Genomic DNA, 16,092 nt, shown 5'->3' on the forward strand with positions numbered 1-16,092 from the left:
TGCCCACCCAAAAGAAGGTGGTCCTTCCTCTGATTCTGATTTCCAGCTTGCCAGGTTCCAGGAAAAACCTGCAGTCACCTCATTTAAAGCTAAGGGCCTTTCGAACTTCAGCTGAACTCCATGGGCGGGGCTTCGGGACTGAGCCACTGTCTGTGTTAAGACTACAGCCTTGAAGAAACAGCTTGGCAAGAAATCATATTTACACAGCCCCCCGTGCTTCTTTAGGCTTAGCTACGTGGCAAATGCAGCTAAGTAATACAAGTTTGCTGATTTGTATTAGTGAACTGCAAAGACGTTGGTGGTTTCTGACTCTGTATGACACACTGTTGTCTATAAACGTGGTCAAAAGTACATTACATAGAAAAAATATTAGAAAAAAATCAACTTAGATCATGTTTTCTGTCTTCTTTACAGTGGAGGACAGTAACGAAGTAAATGTAATTCGTTTCTGTACTGAAGTATTTTTTCCTGTATCTGTACTTTACTGAAGTTTTTCCATTTTGGTCGACTTTTTACTTTCACTCCACTACATTTCAAAGTCAGATATCTCACTTTTTACTCCACTACATTATGAGAAATCTGTCGTTCCTTTTGGTTTATGTGTGTATAAAAACGTAACATGTCGAAACGAAAGAAGCATAAAGCAAGAACACCAATCAGGGCACAGCGGTCACTTTGTTTAGAGCTTGTTTTGACCTGTTGGTCATACCGACCCAGTGCAGCACCGTAAAAAAAAAATGAACTAACCTAACTTTGTGTAAATAGACCACAATCCCCCCGTCCCACCCATCCTTCTGTGGTGTTGATATGCAGAGTATGGTTCTATATCACACGAAAAAGTGTTCTGCTATTGTTTACGATGTCAAGCTTTTTGGCGCTACATAGAACCATTTTCAAAAAGGTGCTATGTAGAACCATATACAACACATTTTCCATTGATCTGAATAACTATTTCACTATGCAGAAAACCATTTTAGCATGCACATGAGTGTTCATGGTTCTATGTAGAACCCTTGAAGAACCGTCTTTTCAAGAATGTAAGTGCAGATAAGTTACTCATCCTCCGCAGAGAACACACTCCTGCCCATAAAACCAAACTCTGTGTATTTTCATACTAATAACAGTGACGTTAACGTCTCCTGAGTAACTCAGAGATGTTCTGGCGTTCGGTTCTTCTTCTTTGCTGCTTTACAGTAAAAAAAGTGCTGCATTGAATTGAAAAGTACATTTTATAGTAAGTTTGTTTTGGCTAGTTTATGTTTATGAACAGAGACCTACAGATGCAGTTTAGTAAAGGAAACTCATTTGTGAATCTGAGTTTAAAGTTTTTATTAATCTTAAACTTGTAACTAAGTTTAACTAAATCTTAAACTGAAACGTTGCTAGTTTGTAAAAAGTGATTTCAGAGCCACTCAGTTCTACCTGATGGAAACTGTTTGCCTTCAGTGTTTTGTGCTTATGATAATTTTAATAGACATCAGCGTCACTAATTAATGACTCTATTAAAAGACTGGTTTACCAAGAGAGACACTGGAGTATTTTCATGATAATAGGACATCAGAGCCATAATTAATCTTTCACTTTTGATACTTTTGTATCATTTGAAGGCAAATACTTCTGTACTTTTACTCAAGTGGAGGTCTAAAGGGAGGAACTTCTACTTTTACTGGAGTAATATTTTACCTTGGGTATCTCTACTTTAACTTCTACTTTCACTGCTTACTTTAGTCCATGTTTATAGATAAAAGTGAGTCATAGTGTCAGAAACCACACAATCCAGTCTGTTAGACATACTGAACTCCTCCACACGCTTTGAAGCAGATGTGTGATCATTTAGGCCTGGAGTTAGCACCATGCTAATTGGTGTAGTTAAGCTTCCTTTACTTCCAAGCCTGGCTTTACACGGTGAAATTTTTGTGCAACTAGTTGCAGGTTAGGAGTTGCATGCAATGTAGCTTCAATGCAACTTGACAGCGACACAAAGCAATTCCAAAATAATCAAAGTTGCGTGCAACATGTACAGTCACGACACTAGTTAGCCAAATTAGCAGCTCGTACTTTTTGGTATACCACATCTTTCTCACTTAATTTAGTCCCCTGCATGGTGTTATTTACATATTCACCTTATTTTTATATCCTCTGCTAAAAATGGACAAAATGGAGATTTTCTTTGGACAGCGACGATATCTGTCTTTTACCTCTCTGTGGTTCTTTACTAGAGTTTTGAGTTATTAAATGTGTAAAATTAGGCGGCAAGAGAGGAGAAAATGAGTCCAGCTACGTCGGCTAAAGAAGCAGCCCTTTAAACAGCTGTTAGCGTCGGCTGGCCAGTTATACCAGCTGCTTATAGAAACGTGAGTTTCGGGAAACTCGTGTTTGTTGTCACGGCTCAGGAAACTTTTTGGCCGCCCAGTAAATCTGTTTTTGTTGCTTGTCCGTTGATCCGGTGGAATCAGTTGTTTGGCTTGATGTTGATCGGTATGATCACACGGCGCATTATCAGTGTGTTGGCTGGCTGTTTCAGGAAACCTGTCCACTGCAATTGTTGCAGGATGCTTTAGTTGCATGTTGGTTTCATGCAACTTAAGCTACATATAAGTCTCATTATTTGAAGCCAGCCTTAACTACCAAGTATCCAAGTAGCTCCAGTGCTCAGAAGCATTATTGACACCAAAGCTGTCTTGGCTGATTGGTACATTTAGGGTAAAACAGGGGAAAAACTGGGTATATTTGACTTTTCGCCAGACTGTCGCTTTAAAGTTCAGACTCTTCAGTCCCTGACTTGTTCTGTTGTAGACCCCCGCCCCCAACCCCCCTTGTTCCACTCCTCCAGACAGAATGCCTCCTGCATTACTGCCCGCACTATCGGACAGGGAGGCCCAAAATACACAGGCAGGCATGTGGTCACCCTGAAAGAGGCCATTGTCTGACCAGCACCCCCCATCAGACCCACTGAGCACCCCCATCACCTTGTCTGGACATTAACTAACCCCTATACGTCAGCCCTCAATGGAAACTGTATTAAGAACAGATATGGATGCTAACGGTTGACGTCTGAAGCCTGTTGGAGGGTCTGAAGTGGCTTTAAAGCCCCCGCATATCTGACTGTTGATGCTCCAACATGAAGTTTTTTACAGAAAAATTGGAGACGTTTGTTTGTCCACTGTACAACAGTGTGTTACAGCATATCAGCCCCTTGTGGAGGTGTGTAGATGATAATCTGATCATATCTGTATCGACGGATGATCGTTTAGAGGTTTTTAGAATCTCTGGAAGAGCAGAATGTTAAAGTTAGGCTAAAAACGAATAAAGTTAGTTTATAAACTCGTTCACACTTCAGCTTTTTAGGACTTTTCTGTGTTTGACAGCGAACAGAAGCTTTTTTTCTCTCCCAATTAGAAAAAAGGAAAGCATGTAAACGCATATGTGGCATATGTTCTGTAATTAGTGTGTGTGAGTGTGTGAGTGTGTGAGTGTGTGAGTGTGTGTGTGTGTGTGTGTGTGTGTGTGTGTTTGGGAGACCATAAGGAATGAGCCTGGGGGGCTTTTAGTCCTGTTTTGACGTCAGAAACACGCAGGACTTCTGTTGTGGAGAGTGTGTCGCCTGTCCTGTCTGTACAGTACTGTGCAAAAGTCAGAGCCCCCCCCTTTCATTTATGTAATTTCCAGTAAAAGCTATTAAGTACAAGTCATTCATGTTTTAGCTTCAGGAAAAAATGGCAGAAACATTTATTTAACAGAAAATTAGACAAAAAGTAAAGAATTTTCACTGTTTGTGTCGCTCTTCACCTTTATTCCAGCTTCCACTCTTCTCAGGAGACTCACTTTCAGCTCCTCAAAGAATCTGCAGACACACCTCCAAAGTTCAGTCTTAGAAGCTGGTTGATTATTTTCTGAAGTAATCAAACACATTCAGTGGTGTTGAGGTCTGGACTCTGGGGTGGTCAGTCCATCGTTCAGCTTCTTTGTTTGATGTGTCCGTCTCCTTTTCTCAGTGAGGTTCTTCTTGATCAGCTACACATCCTTTCAGACCCACAGCACTGAGTCGTCTTCTCACAGTGGAAGGATGGACAGAAACACCTGTGGATGTTTTCAGATCTGAAGCAGCTTGATTTTCTCCTCTCTCTCAGAGATGAAAGCTTTAAGCGCTGTTTATCTGATGGGGGCAGTTTTGGTGTCTACCAGGTCTTCCAGGTGGTTGTTAGGAGTCTCATTTTCTCTGTAGCTTTTAATAATTTTTTTGCTCCAGTTTCTGAATCGGAGTAATGAAGGTGGGTCTCTGTGTAAACGTGAGAGATCTACACATAAAAGAGAAGAATTGTCTTTGATGCGTCCACTTTTGTTTTATGGTCTGTAGTAATTTATAGTGTTTAAGGCAGCATTAAAACGCCACTGAGTGTGTGTTTATATGAGGAGAGAGAAGAATGGTTTTGGCCTGTGTGTGTGTGTGTGTGTGTGTGTGTGTGTGTGTACGGTCAGTGCAGAGGTGGAGACTGATGTTATCACACACACACACACACACACATCAGATTGGCTGTGTTCCCTCAGTGAAAGGCGGCCCGGCCCTCTACTGTACCATTCACAGCACTGACGCAGGTCCGCTCGCTGCAGCCGAGCTCGCTGGGAGTGCAGTGGGATGTTGATTTTGGATGAAAGTCAACAGGTTATTTACATAAAAACAAAAGCACTGTATAATCAGACATACGTAGACTGTCATTAATCTTCCAGTAAGGTAAGGTACTCCTCCAAAAACACAGTGAGGAAAGGTAGCAGCCCAAAAACTACTTAAGTACTGAGTAATGTCTGGAACTGCAGTGGAACTTCTTAGAACGTCCAGCCCCTATCAGCACAGGAACCGAAGTATTTATGGCTCAAGTCCTCTCTTCTAATGGAAGCCTGTTCCAGGCAGGTAGAGGAGAAAAACAACATCAGATCTTCTCTGTTTTTGGCCACAGTGTCTCAAAATACTGACTTAGTATCTCTTAGTTATTGAATTTGAAGGAAGCAAGTAATTTGGAGAAAATAAGTCATTATTTCAAGATGTTAAGTCATTATTCTTAGAAAATAAGTAATTATTTTGAGACAGTAAATCAATATTTCTAGAAAATGAGTAAGATATGGAGTCAATATTTTATGGAGATTATTTTATAATAGTCAATATTTCAAGAAAAAACTAAACTTAAGAGAATAAGGTGTTATTTTGAGCATCTAAGACAATATTTGTTGAAAACAAAGCATTATTTTGAGATGCTTGCTCAGTATTTCTGTCTGTAATTTTCTATATTTATATGATCCACACAGTTAGACTGTAATACTCTACAGGAAGTGTAGGGGGCGATATGACTTCTACTGTTTCATTTATAAAGCACTGTATAATCAGACATATGTAGACTGTCATTAATCTTCCAGTAAGGTAAGGTACTCCTCCAAAAACACAGTGAGGAAAGGTAGCAGCCCAAAAACTACTTAAGTGCTGAGTAACGTCTGGAACTGCAGTGGAACTTCTTAGAACGTCCAGCCCCTATCAGCACAGGAACCGAAGTATTTATGGCTCAAGTCCTCTCTTATGGAAGCCTGTTCCAGGCAGGTAGAGGAGAAAAACAACAGCAGACTTTTTTTCTTCTCTGTTTTTGGCCACAGTGTCTCAAAATACTGACTTACTATCTCACAATATTGACTTACTTGAGATTTTGAGATACTATGTTGAAATAGAGTTATTGAATTTGAAGGAAGCAACTAATTTGGAGAAAATAAGTCACTATTTCAAGATGTTAAGTCATTATTCTTAGAATATACGTCATTATTTTGAGACAGTAAGTATTTCTAGAAAATAAGTAATTAAAATACTGAGTTAATATTTTATTGTTATTGATGATTTTGTAATAGTCAATATTTCAAAAAACTAAACCTAAGAAAATGTAAGACAGTATTTCTTGAAAACAAAGCATTATATTGAGATGCTTTGTCAGTATTTCTGTCCGTAATTTTCTATATTTATATTATCCACACAGTTAGACAGACTGTAATACACTGCAGGAAGTGTAGGGGGCGATATGGCTTCTACTGTTTCATTTAAAAAGCCTCTATACTGTTCATATGATCCACACAGTCATTCTGACAGACTGTAATACACTACAGGAAGTGTAGGGGGCGATATGGCTTCTACTGTTTCATTTAAAAAGCCTCTATACTGTTCATATGATCCACACAGTCATTCTGACAGACTGTAATACACTACAGGAAGTGTAGGGGGCGACAAAAGTGCACCTCATTGCTAAAAACAGTATTTGCTGTCCTGAAACCTGAATTTTGCCAGTACTTTAGTCCATGTTTATAGATATCAGTGAGTCATACAGAGTCAGAAACCACGTAATCCAGTCTGTTAGAGACACTGAACACCTTCATGTTTTGAGTTGTGATCTTTTAGCCATGCAGTTAGCACTATGCTGATTGGTGGGTTAAAAGGCTTTGATAGGCTTTTGGTGAAGCAGCGCTTTAAACGGTGGTGTTAGCTTTAGGCGGCGTGTGGCGTTCTTTCCTTACGATTACAGCAGAACTGTTTTTAGATGTGTGTATGGAAGAGCCCCTGGATCTGTTAAGAGGAACGGAAACATCCCCCCCCTACACACACACACACACACACACACACACACACACATAGCACACACACACACTCTCCCGCTATGTGATGACGTGCGCTGTGTGTGTGACACTGCCGGCTCGTGCTGTGGCGCTCCAGGACCTTGCGGAATCCCGTTGTGTTGCCGGGCCGGTTACCAAGCAACCTGAGGTCACACACGGTGGGCTTCACAGAATGTGTGAGTGTGTGTGTGTGTGTGTGTGTGTGTGTGTGTGTGTCAACTGGTGTGACATATGATGCGTCAGTGTGTTTTCCCAACACTTTCTATAGAAAACGTGTGTGTGTGTGTGTGTGTGTGTGTGTGTCTTGGTGAGAAACACGTTTGTGGGGGTGTTTTGTGTGTATTTGTGTTTTTATGTAGAGATAAAGGACAAAAAATCAATCAGGTTTTTTTCTTCTGTTTCTGTCAGCAGTACGTCAAAATTTTGACTTATTATCTTGAAATAATGACATTTACTCAGTTTTGAATTTTTTTCTCGAATGATGATTTTGTAACTCAAAATAATGACAAACTGATTCAAAATTACATAGCAAGTCATTATTTTGAGATACGAAGTCAAAATTTTTAAAAAGAGTAATTTGATATCGTACGAAATTATTTTGAGTCAAAAAAGTAAAGACTTAAATCACAAAAATAATGACTGTTTAGAAATACTGACTTTCTTCTTGAAATTTTGACCTTGTATCTCAAAATAATGTAGAGTCTCCCATGTAGAACTAAAAATAGAAATATTGAATTTTGTATTTCAAAATAATGACTTACTGTTTAGGAGTCCTTTTTTCTTTGAAATGTTGACTTAATATCTCGATCCTGTCTTCCATGTGGAACTAAAAACTTTTTAGTATTGACTTCGTATTTCAAAATAATGACGTGCTATTTAGAAATACCTTTTTCTTAAAAATTTTGACTTAATATCTCAAAATAAGGTCTTCCATGTAGAGCTAAGAACTTAGAAATATTGACTTAGTATTTCAAAATAATGACTTATTATTTAGAAGCACTTTTTTCTTTGAAAATTTGACTTAATATCTCAAAATAATGACTTGCTATGTCGACTCCTGTACTAAAATGCTAAATACTCGTCATGCTAAATAACCAGTATCTCTTACTTTCAATGTTGCGTTTTATTTGATGTATTTTTATGAATTTAAAATACCAGTTTGGCTCATTAAAGGGTGAATAATGTTGTTTATATTGTGTTATTAGCTAATAGAACATGCTGTAAATGTGTGAGTGTGTTTAATTAGTTCAGGGGTGTGCGTGTGTGTGCGCACATGTGTGTGTGCGTGTGTGTGCGCACGTGTGCATGTGTGTGCATGTGTGTGTGTGTGCGTGTGTGTGCGCACATGTGTGCATGTGTGTGTGTGTGTGTGCGTGTGTGTGTGCGTGTGTGTGTGCGTGTGTGTGTGCGCGTGTGTGTGCGTGTGTGTGTGTGTGTGACAGGATGAGGCAGGTGGTCCGGTGGAGATTCTCTTATGTAATGGGACCTGCTGAGGAGAGGGTGTTGATGAGAGTGTCATCAAACCTCATACACACATGCTGTGGTGGTCCTGAGGGAGGGGCCGGTTGTGTAATCCTCTCTACTCTTCCTTCGTTCACCGTAATCCTGCGGCGGGAATGAGAGAGAAGCGCCGGCCGCACGTTGAATTCACCCTCCTGCGCAGCGTTTGTGTTCTCTCAGTCTGATAAACGTGTTTGGGTCTTTGTTTTTAACTGTACAGAGCGGCTGTTCATCTCCACAGAGTCCACAGAGTCTGGTCAGTTTGCAGTGCCCTCAGTGTCAGTCTGGAGTTCAGTTTACGGTTCGGACACTGAGAGAAGTGACCAACATATGCAGCAGTGCCCTAAAATTCATATAGGGATTGATTTCAGAGCCTGAATACGCAACTATGCAGTACTGGAACATAAACAATATCAACGAATGTGAGGTGAGGTCTGAACACATGGAGACCTGGCCGGGGTTTTATTGTTGTTTTTTTATGATGATGAGGATGAGGATGCAGTGAGTGGGAGCCTAGAGGTTGTTGTCATGGTAACGTCTGGTCACTTCAGATTTCTCTTATTATTTTAAAAAACAGGACTGTAAATCAGTAGCGGGTGGCAGTGAGCCGATCCTCAAAGGTGGTGAGTGTAGCTGAACGGCTAAAAATGAAAAAAGAAAAAAAAAATTTCTAGCCATTCATGTTGGAACTTATTTTAATTTGGAAAAATAGAAGAATTTCTATTAAAACCTCAAAGAAAACTTACCAGTATTTTTCCGTTTTTCTACAGAAAACGAATTTTGGGTAGTAGAACATTAACATTACTGCTACTGAGCGCTGATTGGTTAGCATTACCGCTACTGAGTGCCGATTGGTTAACATTACTGCTACTGAGTGCTGATTGGTTAGCATTACCGCTACTGAGTGCCAATTGGTTAACATTACTGCTACTGAGTGCTGATTGGTTAACATTACTGCTACTGAGCGCTGATTGGTTAGCATTACTGCTACTGAGTGCCGATTGGTTAACATTACTGATACTGAGTGCCGATTGGTTAGCATTACTGCTACTGAGCGCTGATTGGTTAACATTACTGATACTGAGTGCTGATTGGTTAGCGTTACTGCTACTGAGTGCCGATTGGTTAGCATTACTGCTATTGAGTGCCGATTGGTTAGCATTACTGCTACCGAGCGCCGATTGGTTGGCTTTACTGCTACTGAGCGCCGATTGGTTGGCTTTACTGCTACTGAGCGCCAATTGGTTGGCTTTACTGCTACTGAGCGCCAATTGGTTGGCTTTACTGCTACTGAGCGCCGATTGGTTGGCTTTACTGCTACTGAGCGCCAGTTGGTTGGCTTTACTGCTACTGAGTGCTGATTGGTTGGCTTTACTGCTACTGTGATCTGATTAAACATTTACAAAGTACTATTTTGCCCAAAAGCTCTGTGTGAAACTGTTCATTTGGACTGGCTCTGGAGCGCCATCTACTGTAGACACACATGGAAGGCATTATTGAGTAGAAGTTCTCCTCACTGGACATTCTCTGGTTGTGCCCTTTAGGAAGACTACGAGGTGACGCCGGACGAGAAGAGGAAGAGTCGAGGAGATCAGATCATCAAAAAATTCCTCACCAAACAGGTGTGTGTGTGTGTGTGTGTGTGTGTGTGTTTGTCTATGTGCGGGCTTGCGTGCGTGTGTGTGAGAGAGAGAGAGAGCGAGAGAGAGAGAGAGATGTGCTGAAGACGTGTGAACTTGTTTGTGAGTGTGTGTGAAAGAGAAAGTAACCAGTGTTTGCGCTGTTGGTGGTTTTTGTTTTTTCCTGTAGTCTCTGGAGTGTGTGGACGTGGTTGAGGGTCTTGCCGAGCGCTGCAGAGAAAATCTTGAGCTGAGCCCCTGCAAGGAGATATTCAGCGACTGTCGCAAGTAAGAAACACACTTGCACAATGGTTTGTGTCCCATATTAATTATATAAGTATGTATGTGTAATATGTCCCATATGTAATAAGTACATAAATGAGTGCAGATACACCGATCAGGCATGACATTATGACCACCTCCTTGTTTCTACACTCATTGTCCATTTTATCAGCTCCACTTACTATATAGGTGCACTTTGTAGTTCTACAGTTACAGACTGTAGTCCATCTGTTTCTCTGATACTTTGTTAGCCCCCTTTTACCCTGTTCTTCAGTGGTCAGGACCCCCATGGACCCTCACAGAGCAGGTACTATTTGGTTGGTGGATCATTCTCAGCACTGCAGTGACACTGTTCCCACTCACTGTCCACTCTATTAGACACTCCTACCTTGTCAGTCCACCTTATAGATGTAAAGTCAGAGACGATAGCTCATCTGCTGCTGCACAGTTTGTGTTGGTCATCCTCTGGTCCTTCATCAGTGGTCACAGGACGCTGCCCACAGGACGCTGTTGGCTGGATAATTTTGGTTGCTGGACTATTCTCAGTCCAGCAGCGACACTGAGGTGTTTAAAAACTCCAGCAGCACTGCTGTGTCTGATCCACTCAGACCAACGCAACACACACTAACACACCACCACCACGTCAGTCTCACTGCAGTGCTGAGAATGATCCACCATCCAAATAGTACCTGCTCTGTGAGGGTCCATGGGGGTCCTGACCACTGAAGAACAGGGTAAAAGGGGGCTAACAAAGTATCAGAGAAACAGATGGACTACAGTCTGTAACTGTAGAACTACAAAGTGCACCTATATAGTAAGTGGAGCTGATAAAATGGACAATGAGCGTAGAAACAAGGAGGTGGTCATAATGAGATACCACTTCTTCAAATGGGTCAAATTAAAATTAGGTGCACTTGATTAGATGCCAATGGTTAGAACACCATTAGAGAACATCTTGGAGGAACCAGTCTTATTTAGACCTCTGACATGATACACACTCTGACACCTTTAAAAAGAAAGGTTTAGAAGCCTCTGAGTCTGGGATGGGGTTTAGGACAGTATCCAAAATATTGGAAATCAATCATTTGGCTGTTGGGAAGATCATCTGCACGTGGAGAAGATCTAACCGTCAGATGCTAAAGGAAGTCTAGAATTGCATCACAGGATTTGCAGGTAGCTCTTGAGCCACTGTTGATGTAATAATGTGTGCGTCTACCATTAGAACAGGAGTCAAAGACAGGGTTGTTTGGCTACAGTAGCAGAAACCATGTTTAGCAGAAAAACCAAAGACATCAATTGAGCAGAAGAGCTTCACACCAGTAAAGCATGGTGGTGGAAGTATTATGGGTTGGGGCTGCTTTGGTGGCCCATTTGCAATTATACACTTATCAGCTGTGAATTCTCTTTCCTACCAGTGAGTGATTGAGGAGAATGTGAGACCATCTGTAAGTGTATATCAGAAATAGTAATATGACCCATATATATTATAAATATGTAAATTTACAGATGTTAGTAATGTTAATAACAGTAAGTTTTATGTTTTAACAGAGCCTTTGTCCTGAAAATGTACAAAGACATACACACTCTACCCAGACAAGTGCAGGCACTCTTATCTGGATGATTTGATAGATATCTCTCCACTCTGACGTCCTTCCTTCAGCACTTTGCTTTTATCTGTGAACGTCTGAAGTTCGTCTCTGCAACCCATTAGGAAGAAATGTAGCCTTTAGCAAGCTTTAGAAATCTCTTACACTTCACTAGATCCTTTGAGTTGGCATTAAAGAAGAATTCAGAGCCAGATGCAGAAGTCAGCATGTGGTGATTGGGCTATTATGAGTTTATTGATCTGACAGTGCCGGTTAAAATTATATATCAAGGTTGATTTTTGGCAGATCACTTACTAAGAGTGCTCTATAACTTTCATATGATCCACACAGTCACTCTGACAGACTGTAATACACTACAGGAAGTGTAGGGGGCGATATGGCTTCTACTGTTTCATTTAAAAAGCCTCTATAACATTCATATGATCCACACAGTTATTCTGACAGACTGTAATACACTACAGGAAGTGTAGGGGGCGATATGGCTTCTCCTGTTTCATTTAAAACGCCTCTATAATGTTCATATGATCCACACAGTCACTCTGACAGACTGTAATACACTACAGGAAGTGTAGGGGGCGATATGGCTTCTACTGTTTCATTTAAAAAGCCTCTATAATGTTCATATGATCCACACAGTCACTCTGACAGACTGTAATACACTACAGGACGTTATGCAGTTATTGTTTATGTTAATTGTTGGTGTATTACAGATGTAGATCTGGCTGTTGAAGACATCTAGACCTTTAAAGATTTCGGTGTCCAGGTCCTGCTTGTGAAGTGTGAATGTGTAGTTTAGTTCAGTAATTAGTGTTGTTTGCCTTGTCTTTGTTAATTGCAGAGCTCTTCATGACTACTTAAGCGGGGCGCCCTTCTCCGACTACCAGAACAGCATGTACTTCGACCGCTTCCTGCAGTGGAAGATGCTGGAAAGGTTCGGACCTCAACTTTTCTCTTTTCTCCCTCTTTTTCTGTCCTTTAGTCTCTGGGTTTTTGTGAATGCTTTGATCCTTAAAGGGGCTTCTAGGCCTAAAATAAGCTTTTAATATATTATCTGTCATAGTGGTGGGCGATATGGCAAAAAATATTATATCACGATACTTTAAGACATTTCATGTCTTATTTTCATGATACATGATATGAAACAGAAAAAACAGAACCTGTAGTGCCAATTTAAAATATATATATATATATATATATATATATATATATATATATATATATATATATATATATATATATATATATTAATGATAATAATAATAATAGTTTTTTTTCAATGTTTTACAAACTTAGCTGCTCTAAATCCAGGTAAACAGGTCTAATTATGCTCACTTTATAATCAAACACGTGGTTAGTCAGCGTTCTTTAAGTACTGATGATACCCACAATATGCTTAGATAAGCATACGCTCTTAAAAGATGGTTCTTCTTCTTTAGTAGAGAAAATGGTTCTATATAGAACCATGAGCACTCAGAGGACCCTTTCCATGATTTAAAGGGATCTTGGCATCATGAAGGCGTTCTTCAGATTGATGGAGAACGTGCTTCAAATGATTCTATATAGAACCTTTTTGAAAAGGGTTCTATATAGCACCAAAAATGGGTCCCTGTGTTGTTACGATGTCAACCTTGTAACAACAGAAGAACGCTTTTCAGTGCTACAAAGAACTCTTGTTTGGGGGAAAAAGGAAAAACATCGCAAACAGCCCTCGAGTATTTACCCCAAAGTGCTTGTAGTTGTTCAAAATTTCCTCCCACCTTCAAGATACATCATCAGAAGGGGGTTTTCCTCGTCTTTAAAGTGGAAAATCCCGCTCTATAGACTGCTGTGGCGCCACTGTAGGATTGTGAATAGGCATGTTTTTAACAGGCGTAGCGATGGTTACATATATCCTCTTGTCCAAGGTGCCTCTTTAATTCAGCAGCATAGCTGTGAATGTGTTGTTTCCTGTTGTTCGATTAAATTTCGGTTCTGTTGTGTTTTCAGGCAGCCGGTTACTAAAGACACGTTTCGGCAGTACCGGGTTCTGGGCAAAGGAGGTTTCGGAGAGGTAAGGAGGACGTGTGTGGTGTGGTGTGGTGTGATGACAGCTGGGATCACAGTTTGACTCTCACCCACATCCACAGCCGAAAAAAAAACAAAAAAAACACTGAAACGTTTTGGCTGAACTTGGTCACACCTGGCACTTTCTGTTTTTTGGCAAACAGAGAAAAAAGGGAAGAAAGAAAACCTGACAAATGAGATTGTAATAGTGTCAAAGTCTAACAGAAAACAAAAAAAAACGCCATAAAATGTTGCCTGAAATTGGTCAAACCTGGCATTTCCATTTTTTCACCAAAGGAGGAAAAAGTCTACCACTAAACAGTTCATTTAAATGGTAATGAAAACGGATGTTTTCTTCTCTCTCCTGAAAAACACCTGTTCTGTTGTTGCCCCCTCTGCCCTGCAGGTGTGTGCGTGTCAGGTGCGGGCCACAGGTAAGATGTACGCGTGTAAGAAGCTGGAGAAGAAGAGGATAAAGAAGAGGAAGGGCGAGTCCATGGCTCTGAACGAGAAGCAGATTCTGGAGAAAGTGAACAGCAGATTCGTAGTGAGTCGACGTGTCTGAGTTTGTCTTCTTGTCTTTATGCTGAAATTTGTCTTCCTCAGGCTGCACTCCTCCACCACACCTGCCCCGCTGAGCGGTCAGCCTGCCGATCAGATAGTGCTAAAGTGTACATTTGCATTTTACAACAGGTTGAACGGTTAAAGGTTAAATATGCACAAAGGTGTTCTGATTATGACACCGTACGCTTTGTTCGTTCCCTTTTCCCTCCCTCTCTTCCTCCGGTTAGCAGACGATCTTATCCAGAGACGCTCTTATCCAGAGTGCTTTGTGGTTCTTCTGGAAAAGGTGTATTTAATTAAAGTTCAATAAGGTCCAGTTAGAAAATCTCCTCAAGCAAAGGTCCAGAATATCATAATGTCTAACCTGCATTATGATTCAGTGCCATATACTGTTTACTGAAGTAGCCTAGTAGGAATATCAGCATCTTATACAGTCAACAACTGAATATCAAATCAAATAAAGTACAGTTCAGTCATATTTCAACAGTATTTATTGTCAGTTTTCTCTTTTTAGATCACGACATGTAAATTAACTTCCCTCTGACTTACTTTCTTCTCTGACTGCTGTTTCTTGCCTTGTCCCTCCCCTGTGTGTGCGTCACTCACACACAGTGCTCATCATAATGCACAGATCTGATTGGTCTGTGAGTCTCCTGGGCCGCTAAAGCTACCGTAAAGGCTAGAAAAGCTACGCCGATTGAAATAGGACCACCCAGTCGAAATTAAATAATTCTCCATGGTTTATTCATTATAGGTCCAGATCTGCATAGGACAGCGTCTGGGTCCGAACTCGGACCGCGGCCCGCCTATTAGTGACCTCTGATCTAGAGTGTGTTCTAGCTAGTACAAGTAGATTAGAGTCCAAACTGTCCTCAGATACTGCCAGTAACGAAGCCAATGCTGATACATAGATACAAAAACACGCCATACAGAAATAAGACCTCAGAAAGGGATACATTCGTGTTCATTTAAGTGCTGTTTTCTCTCAATAAATGAGTCCAGCTTGCCCCGTTGTGGTGCAGGATCCAGTATTTAAATTCCTACGTAGTGCACTATGTAGGGAGCAGGGAGCTGTTTGAGATCCAGCCCCAGTGTGAGAAGAGGGGCGCCGCTGGATTGGTGCTAAATAAGACTTGCAGTGGTGATTTGGTGACTAAAAAGTGCTTATAAAGAGATTTTTTTTTAACGAAATGACCGCAATGTACAGCGATGGGTGACCAAACATTTTCCTCATTCAGTGATCCATGGTTGCTTGATGATACCATACTCTAAAGGAACTACATTTCTTAGCGGAATACTTGTTTACGTCTGTTATTATTAATAATAATGTAAATTATTTTCTGAAAAATTGTGTATTTTTTCATATTTTATTTTGGCCGCCGTTTTATAAAAGCAATAAGCCACTTGAGGCCGTGCATTACAGTGATTTTATCTCAGGGAAGGGAGTTTTAGGTGCTGTGCTTTGCGTCGTGCCTAACAACACCCTTCCCTGTGATAAAATTGCAGTCATGCGCAGCCTCTCGTGGCTTATTGCTTTAACAGACCACTTTTCAAAAGTGTTTTTTTTTTCCCCAAATATGCATCATGTATAGGAGGGGCCTTTATACGAGAAATGTCAGTGCAATATTATAATTAATACCATTTGTTTTCCCTGATAGGTCAGCTGTTATTTTCAAACACATTACATTCACTGAGCACTTTATTAAGTTTCTCTGCATACTTTGTTACCCTGTTCTTCAACAGTCAGGACCCCCACAGGACCACCACAGAGCAGGTATTATTTGGTGTTTAAAAACTCCAGCAGCACTGCTGTGTCTGATCCACTCGCACCAGCA

General features: G+C 40.7%; 1 protein-coding gene across 2 annotated transcripts in view; it reads left to right on the forward strand.

Annotated features, from left to right (window-relative positions):
- Nucleotides 1–16,092, forward strand: part of grk5l (G protein-coupled receptor kinase 5 like) — a 95,411-nt gene that overhangs the window by 63,485 nt on the left and 15,834 nt on the right. For both annotated transcript variants that reach the window (XM_036578191.1, XM_036578190.1), the window contains exons 4-8: nt 9,687–9,764; nt 9,952–10,049; nt 12,489–12,581; nt 13,637–13,700; nt 14,100–14,240. In XM_036578191.1, coding sequence (XP_036434084.1) covers nt 9,687–9,764; nt 9,952–10,049; nt 12,489–12,581; nt 13,637–13,700; nt 14,100–14,240 — 474 coding nt within the window. The remainder of the gene's footprint in view (nt 1–9,686; nt 9,765–9,951; nt 10,050–12,488; nt 12,582–13,636; nt 13,701–14,099; nt 14,241–16,092) is intronic.

Source organism: Colossoma macropomum, unplaced genomic scaffold (assembly GCF_904425465.1).
Source record: "Colossoma macropomum unplaced genomic scaffold, Colossoma_macropomum, whole genome shotgun sequence".
In the NCBI taxonomy this organism is placed as follows: domain Eukaryota; kingdom Metazoa; phylum Chordata; class Actinopteri; order Characiformes; family Serrasalmidae; genus Colossoma; species Colossoma macropomum.